Genomic DNA, 19,545 nt, shown 5'->3' with positions numbered 1-19,545 from the left:
AGTTAGAGTAAACTAGACACATCCTCAGTTGAACCACAGGGCCATTTTTGGTTCCCAAGACCTTGTTCCAACCATTGAGCAAACTACTTCCAGTTTCTCAGGTTTAACATACTAGTATGAGCCCAAAACTGAGATGGAACAAAATAGAGAGAGGGGGGAGGGAAGAAAACACATCCTTACCTGAATGATCACTATCTATGATCCTGAAGATGGTCTCCAGGTTCGATCTGTTTCGATAAATGGTTTCTAGCAAGCTTGACTGTATGTGCTGGAAGATAACACATTTCCTTTTATGCTAAAACTTACTACCCAGTCCTAGCATAGGCTGGTATTTCAGGCTTTTGTATAGTGATGCGAGTTGCATTGCATAAATAAAAGCAATTCATCTACCCTGAAAAGAATCACCCTTTCATGTTATCTTGTGCTGCAAACTGAAACACCTAGAAATCCGTACTAAATACTTAAGCTGTAGGCAGATCTAAATCTTTTGGGGTTGTCTTGACATTTTGATCCTCCTGGGTATGACTCTACCTCCCAATGTGACCCCCATCTGTAAGCACTTAAACCCACGCGCACTGATACTGTTGAGATACCTGATTTCACTACAGTTACGATCTTAGTGATTGGCGGTGAGCCCATTCCTAAATCCAGCAACACGTAAACACAATATCTCAGAGCCACATCACTACAGCTGTGATCTGAAAAGCCCTGAACTTCAGCAACTCTAAATCCAAACAGGGATCCAGGCCTGAATTTCACAGCGGGCTGGGTTTCCACACCTCTCATTTTCTGGCTTATTCCAAATCTGGATCTAAATATGCCAGTTTCTCTTTTCTTTTCTAATTATAGGCCCCCTAAGTGACTTCCTGGGGCACGAAAAGAACCCTAACGAACGAATAAAAGGAACACAAATCCACCCCTGCCCACCTCACGGGATTGTTGTGAGGATTAATGGATTAACTTGCTGGTGTTTAAGCAAATAAAGGAATAGAAATAAATACCTAATTAACAACTACTTGAATAAAATGTTTATTGGCCTGTTCTAACTCCCACTGAACACTCCGTGGGCATCCTTCCCATCGATTTCAGTGGGGTTTGGATCAGGGCCTATATGAAGAAATTCTCCACCGAGGCTTTCCTAGCACGTTCATGAACTCATCAGCATGGAATCTGCAGGCCCTGTCATTTTGGTGGTCAAGTGGGCTGCATTGTCCAAGCCTTCAACTGTGCTCTGAGAAATGGCAGCACCGTTAGTTACCTCTTTGCTCCGTTGTTCCACAGCTAAGTCATCCAGCCAGGATTTGTACTCCAGCAGGCCCCCTGCAGTGCTGCGCACCAGCTGTGGCCTCAGCATCCGCCAGGGCAGTCTTAAATGCAAGACTGACTCGACCGCAGTTGCCCAGTCACTCAGTGTGATAGTTCCTGTTTGAAAAGGACACTCATGAAAGCAGCTTGGGAAGCAGAGGCTGAAATCGCCCTTAGGAAAGAACGGTGTTGCTTATTTAGTAATCCTGTTGGTTCTATTGTCATATCGTCCATGGGCTAGGGGGACCTCAAAGAGCCTTATTTTCACCCCTACAACTCTGCACTGCAGTGACATTCCTCCCCAAGGTGCAGCTAGATCAGCGGATATGGGGGTGAGAGGATGTCACTACAGGCAGAGATATGGTATCTTTCCCCATCCTAAGAGCAAAAGTTTCCACGCACACAAGCCTGGGTTAACAAGACACAGACAGCAGCAACCTGGACACCAAGTCCCAGGTTTTCCCACTCTTGCTTTACGTCCATTGTCAGCCAGGGCTAGCGCTGCAGTAGACTGTGTGCTCCATTACACAAGGGACACCCACCTGGGACCCGTCCACTGCCCGCTAGTGCACATCAAGGTCTTTCCTTGCACAGTCTTACCGGTCTCATCCTGGTCGTAGCCCTTAAAAGCACAGATGAGGTCCGACGTGTGAGCAAAGAGCTTCTCCCTGAGCGCGCGGAAGGCTGACTCCTCCACTCTGCTGATCCTAGAAGCAGAAGAGACGCAGACATTTTGAAAAAGCTCATCACATGGGAGCGAGATGAAGAGCATCTGCCCCTGCTGGACCATTCATGCATGCCCTGGCCATAGCCATCTCTCTCTCATGAGCGGAGTGCATTTGTTGCAGGCAAGTTAACCCCAAACTGCAACACATCAGATTACACACGATACCCTGCCACATAACTTTGGTGTAACTCATCCCAACACGAATCACAGCACTAGGACCAGTGCTACAAAACTCCCCACCACCATCCCACTGAACTAGAAATCAGTTCAGGAGCCTCGCTTGGTCCCAGGAATAGACACGTGTTATTCCTAATTCACTGACAAAGGTGTGGTTTGTCCACACTTGTTTCAGTTGTTCAGATGAGATCAGCCACTGACAACATGCTGGATGATCAGCTTCTGAAGTGATCGAGTCAAACTTCCAAATAGTTTGTAAATGGCAAGAGTTACACTTTGTATTGAAAACGGAAGACTGGAAATGGACCCAAGATTAAGAGTTTATGATCATCTTCTGCACAACACACACAACCTCACCCAGTAATTCCTGTCCCAAGCACATAACTTCTGTGTGTGTATTAAAGCACATCTTTTCGAAAGACACCCCATCTTGATTCATCCAGATCCAAACTTTCTCAAAACTTCAGGAATTTTCACATCTGGGGTTTTGGATTAATCAATTAATTCTGGTTTAATTCTAAAGGAGAATTTGATGATCCAAAGTGCATCTCTTAATAGCATGGCTAACACTAAACGAGAAAGTCTTGCCTTTGTCTCATAGTTAATGTGTGGACTGTCTTGTTAGCTTGATACTGCACAAAATGAGGGATCAGGTCCGGCCCCAGTTTCACATAGGCTCCTCTGTTACTGCCAATCTCATAATAGTTTGAAGCAGAAAATATGGTCAGTACCTACATGAAAAAAATGGACAGGCATTTACAGTTATTTACAATACACACAGATAATCCACATTCACCAATCAGAGCTCGGATCAAGGAGCAGTACAACTTGTTTGGGGAAAGGAAATTCAAGGAGAATATCTGGGAAGGGAAGAATGAAAACTATACATGTTCTCTGTGTGCACTGCTAAAGTCACTGGACTCCACTGAATTCTCTTGGCAACACTCTACTCTCAGATACACATCTATGAATCCAGACTAACTCTGTTGAAGTCAGTGAAGTCACTCTGGATTTACAGTTGTGTATCTGAGAGCAGAATTTGGTCCTGTGTCTGCTCGTTAAACACAGGAAAAAAGTTGCAGTTTTCAAACCTGGCATAACTGCAAACATCTGTTTGGAAGCCCCAGGGGTAAATATGTAACAAAGGAGATAGGATTCCATTTTGCTAAGTACAGCACTTTTCAATGCACAGACGCATACCAGTCTGTGTGCAGGGGCAGCGTCTGTGGAACAGAGCCAACTGGAGTCTAATTTAGTTCAAGATTCCCAGGTCATAACCTGATTTATGGTGGAAAGCATGTATCAGTAACTTCAGGGTAAAAACCGTACAGGCATTTTGTCCAGTAGTTATCCACAAAAGCACCATTAGACTCCAAGAAATTCAGAGTTAAAGCAAAACTGAAAAGAAACCCAAAGGGACAGTATGGAAATACACTCCAACACCCTGATCTCTGACCTGTTAGCATTGGCCGAGCCAGCTACCTTTCGACTGTGGCAGAACTCATAGCCTTCCTGCTTGCACTCATGAGAGCGAATCAGGAACTGCAGACTGTGCTTCTGGAGAACGTTTTCTGTCACATCCGGCCCAAAGTAGCAGCCGCCTCCTCGCACTGTATTCATTTTACAGCCCTCCTGAGGCATGGGGTCACTCCACAATAAATCTACAATCTGAGAGATCAAACACATACGAGGACTCCGTACAGTGGTTGCCCCAACGCTTCACACGCCAGAGCATCTGAGATTCCACAGGTATCACTTCCTCTAAGCACGGAGAGATTTCCAGTACCACAGTGCGGCAACACACAACCACACGCTGTATTGTATTATAACCATAACGCCTGGGAACCCATCATGAACCAGGACTCCACTGTGCCAGGCGCTGTACAGACACGGAACAAAAATGGTCTCTGCCCCAAAGAGACAAGCAAACTAGCTACAACATATTAAAAGGAGAAGACGACTCCCCAGGACTTTAATTTCCCACAAACGTTAAATTATTCTTAGTGCAGTCTTCTCTAAGACACACACGACACAAGGTCGAACTCACCTGCTTCCACTCTTCTTGGCTAGACTCGCCTGTTTCACAGGACTCCAGCTCTGACTCGGTCATGGTCACGGAGCTGACACAGGTGAGCTCCTTGTCTCCTGGAGTCTCACTGAACCCCACCTGCTGGCGGCACTTCTCCAGCTCCTCTTCGACCGTCTGCCGGACCCACTGGGAGAGCTCTGTCCTGCTGGCCATGCTAGCTAGCCCAGGCTGGAGGCATGAGCCAGGGAACGAACTGCTCCTCGGAGGATCGACGCCCACAGGGCTCTCGCCGTTTATCGCTTTGGAGTCCATGTGTCTACTCTTCTCTTTTCTCTTTTTGCCCCTTAACACAGAAACAAACTGAAAGAAAAGAGATAGAGGGGTGGGTCTGGGTGCCAGGAGCTCCCAAGTTCGGACCTTGGCTCCAACACGAGCTCCACCTTTGTGGCTTTGGCCAAGTCACACAGCTCTCCTGGCCTCAGTTTCCCCCTCTGTTAAATTGAGATTAATTATACTCTCTTATTGGTCTGGCCCTAGCTGTTGTGGAGCCCTGTGCAAAATAGGATGTAACCGAGCTAGCGCTGCTGGGAAGGATGGTCTAGTGGAGACAGGATTCTATTCCCAGCTTTGCCACTGCCTGCAGGGTGACCTTGGGCAAGTCACCCCCTCCATGCCTCAGTTTCCCCATCTGTAAAATGGGAGCAGTGCCTCACCGTTGATCCTACGATCAAGAGACCCATGCCAGCACCTGGATAGAAATCGAACCAGCTGAAAGCGGGAAGGGCTGGGAGCCGGACAAGCAAAAGATACTTGATTTTAGGAAGGTAAGAGGAGGGTTTAGTGATTAAAGGAGGCGGGGGATCAGGGACTCCTGTCATTCCTGGAGGGGATGTGGAAAGGATTTGATCAGCTACAAGGGAGCTTACAGAGCATTTCAGCAGCTGAGAGTGGGTTGACTGGGCTTGGGGTTACAGGGAGAGATCTTGTGGGTGTTATCACAGCAGGATCCCTCAGAAGAAAATGTGTCCTCCCCAAACCCCTGCACAGTCAGGAAGCGTGGTGAAGCGTAGCACACAGAGAGACAGTAACTCGTCTAAGGTCACTCTGGAATCTTGCTAGGGCAGAGCCAGGACCAGAACCCCCATTTCCTGAGTCACACTGTGGTGCCTTACCCACACCAGACCATCTCGAGCCGTGTTGAAAAAGAAATTACAAGCCAGGGAGTGCAGAGCAAGAGGACTGGTGCTACCAAGGGAAACAGTCCATGAGCAAGGGGACAGACCCTTATTACTGACCCCCTTTGGATCACAGGGGCTGCCTGAGCCAGTCTGTTTAACGACATCAAAATCCATCACAACCCAGGACAGAAACTATGTTCTTCCCACTGAAAAGAAACCCAGAGGCTAGTCTATTCTGCTCCTCTTTACTCCTAGTGCGCATGCTCACTTAAGTCAACTCAGTCCGTTTCAAGCTGGGATCTAAACATCCTTCCACTACAAAGCCATGTTCTGGGTTTTTATCCTCTGTGGCCAGGATACCAGAAATAAACAAGCTCTCGCAATCAAAAACCAGCAGTGCCTTTGTATTTCAAGGGGTCCACAAACAAGATGTACCTTGTGCCTTTGGATTTTAGCCAGCAGCTTCAGGTCAGTCATGTCAGACACCCCGCCGTGTACAATCAGGACTTTCTGATCAATTAAGGTGGCCAGTGGCAGCCAGCAAAAGACATTCTGGAGCATCCTCAGAATTTTCTTCCCATGCACCTAGAAAGACAAGGGCAAGAAGGAGGAGGTTAAGCACCAGGAAGTGTGTGCCAGACAAAGGAAAGAACGTGTGAGATTTCAAAGCAAACCTACCTTATATTTTTGCATGACCTCCTTGGTGAAACCATAGCTAGATGGAAACAGAAGAAATGATTTTGAGTAGCCGTTTAGTAACGAGCACGAGTACTCCAATACCCCCCTGCAGTCCGTGCCCATACCGTAAGTTGACCATATGGTCCTCATGGTTTCCGCGGTTCAGATGAACCTCCTTTGGGTACACCAAGAGAAAGGCAAAGAGAATGATCAAGATCTCAACAGACTGTTTGCCTCGGTCCACAAAATCCCCGTTGAACACATAGGACTTCTCCGGGGAGGGAAGGCCATTCTACACAAACAAGAAATATGGTCAAATGACATAGGGTGGGAAGGGGAAAGACGGCAAATCCCTCCCCTCTGCGTTCTCCGAACCGCTGCCCATACAGATATCTGTGCTCCAGCTCCCCTGATTCACAGCATCTTTACCATACATGTCAGCAACTGAAAAGAACCAGTACTGTCATCTAGTCATTGCGCTCTGTGGTGAAATTCTGGCCCCACTGGAGTTAATGCCAAAACTCCCCTTGACTTTTCTAAGGCTGGGATTTCATCCAGTATAATGCTAACTGTACTGTAAAGGATTAGGCAGGAGGCTGGTGATACGATTGGCCGACTCCTCTGGTGATCCAAGTGGCTGCAGTTCCACTGACATCTGCACCCGTTTACCTCACCTGAGTGTCTTGGTCAGTATCTGCTCTGCAGCCTCCTATCACTTTATACGTACGGATACAAACCAGTGGTAAGAAAACAGTCAGGTGTTGTCTTCTAGCTTTAAAAAATGGACTCTTAACCCTTGGAAAAAACGTACAACTAGAACAACAGCTGTAATAACAGATTTAAAGAACAACCAGGGACAAGCTTTTGTTTAGGGAAGCCATTTCCAAACCAACTGAGCTGAATGTGAGAAGGCAGCTTCGAGAGCTTAATCCTGGAGGATACTTCTCACTGCAATCAGTGGGACTACTCCCATGAGTAAATGCCGTAGGATGGGCCAGTGTGACTCTTAGCGAAGCACAGTACGTACCTTGTAAAATATCAGAAACAAGTCATCCAGCCGGCCATGCAAGTCTCCTAACACATGAAAAGACATTCAGTTCAGGGCGTGCTTTTCTCCTCCCTGATATTTAACAAAGCAAAGCTGTTCATGTTGTCGCTTAACAAAAGGGACGGCCATTAAATCGCTTTCTGTAAATCAACACTGCTTTCCGTGTCCCCGGACCCACTAGAGGTTGTTATCAGAAAAAAGGGTCCAAAAAAGGTCAAATCATTAAAAAAATAAAATCCCTTCTTAAACGCACAGAAGCATCTATTACTTTTGGTGCGACTTACCATGCATTGCACTCCCATCCACATATGCAAATCTCCCATGGGCAAGTCCTGTGCCCAGGGGCACTAACAGAGGCTCTGCCTTTAGTTCCTTCTACAGACACTAATGGCAAAACTGGGTCTATTCAATAAAGCAGCTAATTCTTTAGGATGCACCCCAAGCCTTGTTCATTCTCCTTAATGATTAACTGGGTTTTATGGTTTGGATTCCCCTGAACTGCTCTCGTGGAGCATTATGGGATGCATTTATTAAAATGCATCCACTCCCACCCAAGCTCCCTTCCCTTCCACAACTTTTACTGCTCCAGCAGAGCTATAACAGCCTGAATGCTAGCATCACTAGATTCACTGACCACAATATGTGCACATGGCCAAGCCTCGGGGCAGCTCTATATTCCAGCGGCTGAACTGATCTAGACTAGGGAAAGAATACAGCTGACAAAGCTCCCTAGGCTGAGCAAAGCCCGGTCAGTATGGAGACTCAGGCCCTCTAACAGTTAGGTTTGATTTGACTTGAATGCAGCAGGTAAAGGTGAGCTCTGATATCCAACCTGATGTCCCACTGCATACACAGACCCAGCTACACCGTTTTGAAGCTATTCCACCACAAGTAACAGCACCAGATCCTGTTCTATTATACACATACGCCACCATTTCATTCACTGGGGTTACACACCTATTACAGAGCAGGATTTGGCCTACACTGTTTTGCATTTAAGAACCACCACCATCCACGTGTGCATGGCTGCTAGTTCTGGATGTTCGAGGGGGCTTCCTTTCGAGCGCTCTTACCGCAGATGGTGATCTCTTCACTGTAGCAGGTGGAGACATGATTGATGTTTGGCAGCTGCATGAGATGTCTCCTGGTCTCGTGCAAGAGCTTTAAGACATAATGAGCGTGGAGCTGCTACTGGGAGAAATCGACGGAATTAGAGTGGGAAGTTCACCACATGACAGTGTTCGGGGAGCAGAAGTGAACGGACTGGGCAAGCTGTTGGCATGGTACTTCCAAATGGAAAGAGCCACCTCACGTGCTACTGCTGGTAACGGGGAGACAAGGAGAGGTTCAGGGGGAAAGGAGACCTGGACTGCATACATGGGCCAGCCCAGCTGAGAGAGCAGTAGCCAAGTTAGGAAGGACCAGCTGTAATTCTTCTGCATGGGAGTATGTTGGGGCCAGCCTTTGAACAGCGCCTCTCACGGGAGAGCAATGGGAGCTGCTGGGGCCTGAACACGTTTGAAAATCGGGCCCTCTGAGAGACAGCGAGAGCGAATGTGTTGTGGCACAGGACAAGGGCAGCGGTTTTAGTGGTTACCTGTTACCACCTACAAGCTCCAGCGGAGATCAGGACCCTGTTGTGCTAGGCATGGTACATACACCGAAGAGACAGTCCCTGCCCGAAAGAGCTTACAAACTAAACAGATGAGACAGACACAGGCTGAGACAGGAAACAGCAACAGAGAAGGGAAGTGACTCGCCCAAGGTCCCATGCCAGTCTGGCGACAGAGACGGTGACAGACCCCAGGACTCCTGACTCCCAGTCCAGTGCACTAGCCACTAGACCTTGCTGCCTCTCTTCCAGAAAGCCTCAGCCCAGATAGTCCAGGTGGAAAAAAAGTCTCCTCCAGGCGTTGTTTATTTTTGGTCTTCCCCTCAGAAAGTGTGACTTTGTGTTGCCTTGTGTCCAGGCACAGCACACGTATCTAGGATTTATTTAAACTAAGGGCACATCTTGATGAACAGTTAGTGTCTGGCAAGCTAGGTTGTCAATCCACCTCACACTAGCCTGCTGCGCACTAAATGTCCAAGTGAACTCTGCCGGTTCACCTAGTGAGCACTGACCAACCCATATTCCACAGGGGAGTAGATCAACGTTCATGATGGGACTTTGAATGCACACGGCAGCAGGCACCACATGGATACTTAGTGCACAGCAGGCTAGTGGACTGTAGATTTACATCCCAGCGTGCTGCACACTCACTGTTTGTCTAGCCAAGCCTTTGTAGTGATGCCAGAGGTCTTTTTTTTTTTAACAGCACTGTTCTTGAGGGAGAAAGTCGCAGAGAACTGCCATTATGCAAGGAGCCACCACCTTGTTCACTGAGCTGGGCAGGAACCAGACTTTCTGTATTAGAGGAAATTTGGTGGGTTTTAAATTTGATTCAGAATGGAAACAAAGCCAGTTAGACGTTCTCAAAGATACCCTATGAGAAGTTAAAATAAAAGAGACAGGATTATCTCCAGATGGTCTTCGAATACATTTTTGCTCGCAATAAGGGAAGAGCTGAACGCAACTGAAGTCTGCTGCTTGACGGGCAACTGCGCGGCTTCAGAGATTCGGGGGTGGTCCTAAGTAGGATCAGAGTCGACGAGAACAATAGCATATTGACTCTAATGGGACTTTTTGGAAAGTAAATAGGCAGGCACAATTTCATAGCACAAGCCGTAGCCACAACCCAAGAGCCCAACGAAGACCAAGAATTATTTAACCCGATGAGGTCTGATGCAGATAATGACCGGCTTAACACGGACGGGCAATGCCACAACGCTGGATACAGTGTACAATGTACAATCCTTAAGAGACTGCTGCTTCCCTAACCCCCTACTACTCCAGGAGACTTGGAATTTGGCAAGAGGACTGCCCAGCTCCCCTAGGGGAACTAAGAGGTTTGGTCCAACAAATAACCACCCAAAAAAGAAAGAGCTGCCTATGTCACTACTTTAGAACCAGCAGTTATATACACCAATGAGAGCAGCACAAAGGGAATCACGGGGTACCGAGGAGGATACACTAGAGGACGATCCCGTGGACAGGGAAACTGGGGGCGACAAGGAGATCGGTTATACCCAGACCTCTGGCAATATCAGACACCCTCCTCCCAACAATCAAAGGAGGGAGGTGGGCACACAGAAAAGGAGGTTCGCCGGATAGTCCGGCGAACACTAATGCACCACGGGGCAAACCGAGAACAGTGGAACCCCTACACTAAAAGGAGTCAGGGAGGCCATGAGGTTGCAAAACCCACCGAAAGAGGTGGCTAGCATAACTCCTAGTGCACCACCGCCTTCTTCCTTGCTGCAGTGCTTCCCAGACCCACTCCCTTTTCTGGGGCAAGAATAGAGGGGCCTGAATGGGGAACCCCCACCATCAGTAGGGGCACAGAGGTGGAGGTTCACAGGCAGTCTCCTGGGATCCTGGGGGACAGACATCTGTGTATGTTCAGCAGGGCACCTATACCCCTACACTAGCTTTAATAGATACAGGAGCCGCTGTATCCTTACGCAAAACAACCCCAAAAGCAGGAAAACGATTAAAACAGGTAGTTTGAAAAACCTCTCAAGGGAAACCTAGTCTCAGGTGGAAATGGACCTGAGATGGTTGATGAAATTATTCTGGGATCTGCCTGGTTGTTCAAAAACAATGTGGTGATTAATATGCCCAGGGATGCTCTTTGGAAGTTAGAAATTCCCCTCCCCATTCAGGAAAAATCGGGCAGGACGTTATGTTAACAAAAGGGGGAGAGAGACCAGTAGCCACATTTACAGCTCAACAAGCTGAAAAGCGGCGCTTGAAATTCCCCTCAGAATGGACTTGAAAGAAAACAGATTGCAGTAAAATGAATTCTTGTGTTAAGATTGTTGGGGAATTTGTGCCTCTCGAAAAATAATACTCCTACCCGAGAGAGGCAGAGGCCCAATTGGTGCAAAGCATCCAGGAATTAAAACAGGGGGTCATTCGAAAAACAAATTCACCCTTTAACTCTCCTGTGTGGCCAGTGCTAAAGGCAGACGGCCAGTCCTGGCGTTTAACAACTGACTACAGAAGAATCAATAAGGGCACCGTCCCTATGGCCCCTATTGTGGCTAATGTGGTCACACAAACAGTGCAAGCCACATCTAAATATTTCTCAGTTATTGATCTGGCCAACTGTTTCTTTGCCAACCCCCTACATCCGGAATCACAAGATCAGTTTGCCTTTACAATAAAGGAGCAACAATGGCCCTTTTGTCAGTTGCCCCAGGGATGTCACAACAGCCCAGCTATTGCCCCTTGGCATGTTGTGGGATATGCCAGACCAGCTGAGTCCACAAGAAAGGCCTTTTGTGCTTTCATATGTAGATGACATTTTGATATTTGGGGAAACTGAGGCACAAACTCAAACACTGACAGAAAGCGTTTTGGCATAAATTCAGGAAACGGGGTTCAAAGTAGCCTTAGACAAGGCTCAGTTGGTGCCACCTCAGGTTACACACCTGGGTGCAGTCGTTGGACAAGAAGGGAGACAGGTAGATCAGAGGCAGGTCAGGGGCCTGGTAGAAATGCTGGCCCCTACCAATGCCCACTCTTGACGTGTTCTGCTAGGAGGATTCAGTTTTCTTAGCCCACACATTTATAAATATGCTGAAATAACTCACCCATAGTGGAAACTGCTACAGAAAAAGACAAAATAGGAATGAGGAGAAGCGCAGGACTTCGCTTTGACTCTGCTAAAACAGAAGGCTAACACAGCCCCAGCTCTGCGCTTTCCTGATGAATCACAGCTTTTTGATAGCTTTTTGATGGCTAATAACATAGCCTTGGGTGCCACTGTGCACACTATTACAAAACAATGAAGAGGGAAAGCTAGTGCTGGTAGCATATGAATCCAGGAAATTACAGGAGCAGAAATAAATTGTGACCCCTGTGAACATGTCTAGCAGCCGTCTGGGCAGTACAATCTTTTGAGCCCCCAACAGGAACAGCCCCTATTACAATCCAAAGCACCCACACTCCTCTCAAGTACATTTTGTCAGGGAGATGGATGAGAGGTAAAATCTCAAACACCCAAATGGCTCAATGGATGCTTATCCTAGTTAACAGAGGGCTGACCACAGAACTGGTGTCCAAGCCGGACATGCTAACACATGCCCTGATTGAAAAAGGGAACCAACATGAATGTCCAAAGGTCACTCTGGAGCAAAGAATTGCCTTGGTAGAGGCACCCCGACTGGAAGAATTAGATCCCAGGGGTCAAGAAAAGCAAGTCTGGTTTACTGACGGGAGTGCAATGGTAGTAAAAGGGAAAAGATGTGTAAAATACGCTGCCATTAACTTAGAAAAGGAAGTCATTCAGGGACGTTTAGACCATGGATCGGCTCAGCATGCCAAGTGTCACACAATTTATCAGGTTTTAAGGCAATATGAAAATTCCCCACAGCCTGTGTATATTTATGCTGACAGTGGTTTTTGTGTGAAGGGAATACCGTTTTGGATACATGACTGGAATAGGAACAGGTGGAAAGCAGCAGATGGAAATGATATTGCATATTCAGAGGAATGGAAATGGATTTATGAGTGGGTAACAAAGAACCCTCAACAGTGAAAGGTGCGACATATAAGGGCACACAGTAAAGGAACAGGTATGGAGGCCATGCGGAATAACTGGGTAGATACAATAGCCTGACAACACGACGTAGCAGTTGTAACTAGAGATCAGGAAAGGAACGTCTGTGCTGACACATCTGAGCCAACAGATGGCACTACAGATAACCTTAACCGAGTTCCAGGAAAAACAGAAAGACGTAAGTTAGTTAATATAGGCTATCAGTTTATACATGAAGCAGTGGAAGGGACTTTAAGAAGGCTAAAGCAAGTATCAGAATGGGAGTGTATGGAAGATTATGTTAAAACATGGGTGCAAAATTGTGTGTGGTGCACTCAGGACAAGGCTTGTCCTCCGCACTGGCAACCCATGATGCACCAACAAAGGCTTGGGCCGTGGCATAGGGTTCAAATTGATTTTATTGATCCATTGCCAAGGAGTAAGGAAGGATTCCAGTACTTATTGGCAATGACTGATTCCTTTTCAGGATGGGTGGAAGCATTTCCCATTAAAAACAACACCAGGGTGTTGGCCAAAAAGTTCTTTAATGAGGTAGTATGTAGATATAGCACCCCTGAAATAACAGATTCTAACAATGGGGGAGCTTTTGTAGGAGAAATCTTTACAATAAATGATACAAGCCTTGGGAACTAAACAAAAGCTTCATATATATCATACCGGCCTCAGGACAAGTAAATCACACAAGAAAAGACTGGTCAGATAAACTGCCTCTGATTTTGGCTGCCAACCGCAGCAGAAATAGACTAAGGACAAAAATTCAACCCTTTCAAATTCTGTTTGGATATCCAATGCACCTAATGATTGATCCTAGTTACCTAGTACAGGGTCAAGAAGAGAGCTCTAACAGAACCCAGCATGATTATTTTCAATGGCTCAAACAGGTACAAGAAGATAAAATCACCTTCCAGTATTGGGTTAATCAGGCCATCGAACACATGAATAACAAAATTCAGAAACAAAGGCCCGCAAAGGCAGCCCTGTGGGAAACAGGGGACCAAGTCGTGTACCTTAAAATGGGAAAAAGGGGCCACCGACTGGAATCAAAGTGGAAAGGCCCTTACTCCATTGTGGACCGCCTTAGCCCACTGATATACCGCATTGAAGAAGATGGAAAACTGAAATGGGTACACGTTTCACAAATTAAACTGTTTACAAAAATAATGATGTTCGAATTCTTTGCAGAAAAGTACATCCCCGAACTTGAGTACAAGGCACTGCTTCACCACCACAATTTTAATGCAGAGAAAATGAGACTCCAGCGTAAGGTCTGGCTTTACCTGCCTCTGGGAACTTTTAGGGCCCAGATAATTAGAGCGATCACAGGAGAAGATGCAGCCCTCCTTATAAGCCAATCTTTAAGGAATAATTCACTCCCCACCAACCAATCATGGATTCCTACCTGTGATCCTAATGGAATGGAATGATAAAAACACTAGCCAACTCTTAAAACCCTTAGGAAATATATATATATACACATATATATCCCTGGGAAGAGGAAGTGAGATTTAAGGTTCACCTTATAAACACCACAGGAATACCAAACTACTGGGAAACAGGGGTTAAAATAGAAGGTCCCTATGGGGATAGCATCTGGTGTTTCAGCTACCCACGATTACCATATCAATGGGATGAGCCTGTTAAAACAGGGACAACACTAACAGTTATTGTGGGGTACTGTCCGTTACCCCCTAGTAAATTGAGCCTGTGGTTCCCGGACACATGCACCAGAACCTGGATCAGGGACAGTGCATTCAAAAGAGGTACCCCAATTAAGATAAAGAAACCAAAATTGTTCGTGACTCAAAGTGATCCAGTAAAAGTCTTGTTAAATCCACTATTAATAAAAATAAAAATTGGCATGGATTGGACTCAGTTGAAAGTGTCTAAACTGGAACCCAAATGTTCACCCTACTCCCTTCCTATTATAACGGCCCTGATAAAAACACATCAACACCCCAATGGCCAAGTAAAATGAGATGTAGTAGATACCATATTAGGAAGAGTTGGATTTGGAGCAGGAATTATGAATACTGTAGACCTGGAGGTCATTAAGAATAAGTTAAGTCCCTTGTCACAACTGCAAGCTAGTCTCATTCACAAGCAGGCAGATACTACTGTGGATTTGGTACAAATAGGGCTGGGAAACCAAAAAGCAACATGGAATACGTGGTGGTGGCTGAACACCACCTCCTGACTGCTGTATAAACACCAAATAGAATTAGGGAATAAAACTGCCTTGGCCACAGGATGTACTGAGATGCAAATTCTTAGTTTAGCATCACTTGAACACAAAATGTTTTGGGTAATATCTGGGGATGTTTGGGTATTAACGCATCTTTTAAAACAATAGACGAGGACCTTGTTTGACACCTACAAACATGAACGGATGCAGTATGTTTCCAGCATGGTTAAGCCTGATTGTTATTAGGTGAAATTATTGTTGATATTGCTCACCAACAGTCTGTGGAAACAGAAATATGGAAAGTGAGCCCGCTCCCAAAATTAACCACGGGATCCTTTTGGCTACCCCGGGTTATGGGTCAGTGGGCTGGAAAAGAAAAGAAATTATTGGACACCCGAGGATGTACCGAGTGGAGCCCTCAGAAATGGGTGTGCTTGTCCCTACCTGTCACCACAGAACCATGCAGCAAGGACACATCCTTGGGAACATGTGTATGGGACGAACTAGAAAATGTGACACGTGTTTGTACAATGGCTAATGTGTATGTGTTACATCCTAGGAACCAGTATTCTGGGAGGATGCAAGTATTAGCCAACTCTCAGTGGATGAATGTAGATGTAATGCCCGTGTATTATATATTAGCAATCACACATACTATTTACCAAAGACAGAAGAAGTAAAGAGCACTAAAACCGCCACCCCGGTTAATTTCTCTGTTACCCTTGGCCTGGATTGGCACGATCTAACTGATCGCTTGTTGTCAGAAACAAAGGTGACTCTGTTTTTACAATAAACACAGAGGGAAGCGTGTCATTCAAATATTACATGCAAATGGAGACATGCTAAAAATTGCTAGGTCTGAAAGAGACTTGACAGCCTGTCACTGGTATGATGTTTTTACAGGCTGGTCCCCAACCTCTAAGGGCATATTGTCTATTACGTTTCAGCCATTACTAGTTGTGTTAATATTGCCCTGTGTTTGCTTGCTAGGAATGTGTTGTATGTGCTGTTGGACAAAAAGAATGTTTGTTAAATTACAACCACAAGCTCAATTTGCCTCTCAGTATATTGCTATGAAACAGTTGCATAAAATATGACCCACTCAAGAATTGTTCTTGAGGGGTCAAAAGGGGAACATGTAGTAGTGGGATTTTATGTTTGCATTTTGTATAATTTAGAATAAAAGGATAAAGAATAATAATGTAGCATGTATTAAACGTACTGGTGTACGATTTGACCATATCCTGCCAGCCACCCTTTCTGAAAGCAGAAAGGAATGCCCTAACGGGCCATTGGTTGAGATACATCAGCCAGAATCTGTGTCTGGGTTGATTTCAAGACAGAAACAAACCTTTTAGGGTCACCACTTTGTTGTAGGGTTAGCACTTTAAAATAAGTAAAGGAAAGCAAACATTGTTTTTCTTTTGCTTTGCAACTTGATGTTGCTGTTGAAAATTTCTGTGTAAATCAATTCAGATATTCTAGGGAGGAACTGAGGACAGACGCAAGGGCGCCAGAAGGCTGCAGCATGCCCCTATTGAAATGTGAGAGGAGGGCAGATTGATGACTCTAAAGATGAGACAGACACCTATCAATGGGGACAAGATAGTGGTGATCAAAACCAACATGGGATAAGTCCCTGAGAGAGGGAATGAAAGAACAAGATAAAGGATGAGAAGGACAATTTAAAAAAACAAGCACTTGTCAAATAACAATCGATTACAGCAGGACGGTGCAAACTCATTGGTCCCAATGAAGGAAAATCATTATATAAGCAGGATGCCTTGCCACGAAACTTTGGGTTCGTCCTGCCAAGACTTCCCTGGAGCATCGCGTCGGGACCAACAGAACCCGGCTCCTACCTACCCGTGACCAAGCTAGCTGGCCACTAAATTGGTCCGGACTCTGGATTGGTAACTATAACATCGACTGGCAGGACAGCGTGTGGGGGTCTGAATGAGTGCATATGATAATTGCTGTATCTTCAACAAACACAGTGTATTGCCTTTTCTCCTGAAAAAGAGCCCGTGTGCTTCTTATAAGCATAACAGCTTCCATCTTCCAGCCAAGGAGAATGGATTTCCCTTCAAAGCTGCTCCTAGATCAGTTGAGAAAGAGGGCTTCGCTGGTGAACAGATGCTCACCTCTCAGTTCAAACGGGAGGGATAAATATGTAAGGCCAAAGTCTCTACAGGTGTCAACGAATCCAAATCTACTGATTTTAATTGAGCAGTGCCCATTTACACATGCCAAAAATTTGAACATAAGAATATAAGGACGGCCATACTGGGTCAGACCAATGGTTCATCTAGTCCAGTATTCTTTGGGGCCAGTATCAGGGCTTCAGCGGGAGTGTAAACAACAGGGCAATTCTGGAGAGATCCACCCAGTCTTCTCCCACCTTCTAGCAGTCAGAGGTTTAGGGTCACCCTGAGCATGGGGTTAAATCCTTGTCTACCTTGGCTAATAGCTACTGATGATCCATGAACTTATCCTGATTTTTTTTATCCCAGTTATAATAATAATAATAATTGGAGATATTCCAATCTCCTAGAACTGGAAGGGACCTTGAAAGGTTATACTTTTGGCCATCACACTCTCCCATGGCAACACATTCTACAATTGTATGCTCTGTGAAAAAGTACTTCCTCTGGCTTGTACAGTATTAAATCGGCTGCCTATTAATTTCATTGGGTATCCCTTGGTTTCTGTACCCTGGGAAAGGGTAAATAACACTTGTTATTTTTCCACACCAATCATGATTTTATAGACCTCTAACATATCCTCCTTTAGTCTTCTCTTTTCCAAGCTGAGCAGTTCTAATCTATTTAATCTCTCCTTATATGGAAGCTGTTCCATACCTCTAATCATTTTTGTTGCCCTTCTCTGAACCTTTTCCAGTTCCACTACATCTTTTTTGAGCTGGGGTGACCAAAACTGGACACAGTACTCCAGATGTGGGTGCACCATGGATTTATACAGTGGCAATATGGTATTTTGTCTGATTTTCTATTCGTTTCCTAATAGTTCCTAACATTCTGTTCCCCTTTTTGGTCAGCAGCCTCCAGAATAATCACACGTAGGTTCTGTGGGCCCATGGAGCAAAAGAAGGTGATGTTCTCAAAGAATTCCCCTTCATATTTCTGACTACATGTTTGGACAAAAAGAGGCAGATCACCCCCTAGAATTATACTTCTACCACCCCACCTCCATGGCAGTGCAACGAGATGAAACCACTACAGTCCCTCTTTGGGTTACTTACTTGTTTCTGTTTGAAAGCTTCGAGTAAGGCAGTTGCATGATCTGGCAGCAGTGGGAAGGAGAGATGGGGTCCAGTGTAGGAATCTAGCACCTCTACAGATTCATAGTCGCAGAGTTTTTCCAGCTCTGTGTCTTTGTAGCTTTCTTCCTCCGTCAACATGCGGCTAATGAAGTCCCCTGGATGGAGTTTAAAAAATAAAAGGCAGGGGGTAATTGGGCCCAATGTGTAAATTCAATGACTTGCTGAAGATCATCAGGCTGGAGGGGTATTTGAGAACAACCTTCAGCAGGCTCCTCTCAACATTTTAGGCTTGATTCCAAAGCACATAATCTGATTAGAAACTAGATTGTGTCTCCATTAGGAGGAGAAGAGGGAACTCAACCTGGTCAAACCTCAGAATTTGCTGCATGGAAGAAATTTTGACACTTTGAAATTTCTTTTCATTCCAATGCAAAATGAAAACAACTATTTTTCAAATTTCCCATAAAACAGATATTCTGAAAACTTTGAGGTTTTGGAAACTTTTCATTTTGAAATTCCAAAATGAAATTTAGACATCTGAAAGGAAACTCGGGCATTTTCCAAAATGAAATTATTTTCAAATTTTGAAAAAAGCTCTCTCTGCAGGAATTTTCACTGAAATCAACATGTTTTTTTAAATGTTTCAATTTTGACAAAAATGGGGATTTCCCACAGAAAAAAAATATTTCAACAAAAATTTTCCAAGCAGCTCTAGATATGACTCGGACTAGATGTAGGCAAGGCCCAGTATGCTCTATGGCAAGCATTTCTGAAAGCCCTTCTGATTTCTGCAGCATTTGGTGCAGCCAGTCTGTGGTGAGTTTTTTGTGTTTTTTCCCCCCGGAATTAAATGTGAAAATGAATGGTATAACCAGGGCAGGTCTCTTGTGTTATTTATTTTGATATAATAGTCAATGTATTTTACTTTGTATCCAGATCGTCAGTGTAACACAAATGGATTTTGTAGTGACAACACAGAATCATGTTGTAGGATTTGTCGGGGGAGAAAAAGTTGGGGCACCCAGTTAAGCGACAGAGGCACTTTGAGATGATGGGATAAGCACATCAGCTGGATGTATCTGCTAAAGTGATCAGCAGTGAAATAGTTAATGCTGACAGTTTACCTGTATAGTTAGAGTTAGCACACCACTGAGGAAAACTGAGAAGTCCCATGCCCCGTAGAGCTATTGTTTTCAGGCTGTCTATCAACTCAGGAAGGTAGCACTGCACTGGTTTGCAGTCATATTTTTACAGTTCTCATCACAACCATAA

General features: G+C 45.3%; 1 protein-coding gene across 1 annotated transcript in view; it reads right to left on the bottom strand.

Annotated features, from left to right (window-relative positions):
• Positions 1-19,545, bottom strand: part of PPEF2 (protein phosphatase with EF-hand domain 2) — a 39,356-nt gene that overhangs the window by 1,726 nt on the left and 18,085 nt on the right. Inside the window, exons 6-17 of the mRNA XM_075066080.1 lie at positions 18,253-18,428; positions 8,216-8,330; positions 7,122-7,168; positions 6,220-6,386; positions 6,095-6,131; positions 5,852-6,001; positions 4,257-4,598; positions 3,692-3,877; positions 2,798-2,940; positions 1,906-2,012; positions 1,259-1,422; positions 181-268 (exon numbers count right to left, since the gene is read on the bottom strand). Coding sequence (XP_074922181.1) covers positions 181-268; positions 1,259-1,422; positions 1,906-2,012; positions 2,798-2,940; positions 3,692-3,877; positions 4,257-4,598; positions 5,852-6,001; positions 6,095-6,131; positions 6,220-6,386; positions 7,122-7,168; positions 8,216-8,330; positions 18,253-18,428 — 1,722 coding nt within the window. The remainder of the gene's footprint in view (positions 1-180; positions 269-1,258; positions 1,423-1,905; positions 2,013-2,797; positions 2,941-3,691; positions 3,878-4,256; positions 4,599-5,851; positions 6,002-6,094; positions 6,132-6,219; positions 6,387-7,121; positions 7,169-8,215; positions 8,331-18,252; positions 18,429-19,545) is intronic.

Source organism: Chelonoidis abingdonii, chromosome 5 (assembly GCF_003597395.2).
Source record: "Chelonoidis abingdonii isolate Lonesome George chromosome 5, CheloAbing_2.0, whole genome shotgun sequence".
Classification (NCBI taxonomy): domain Eukaryota; kingdom Metazoa; phylum Chordata; order Testudines; family Testudinidae; genus Chelonoidis; species Chelonoidis abingdonii.
Note: the sequence above shows the minus strand (reverse complement) of the source record. Positions and strands in the feature narration are given on the sequence as shown.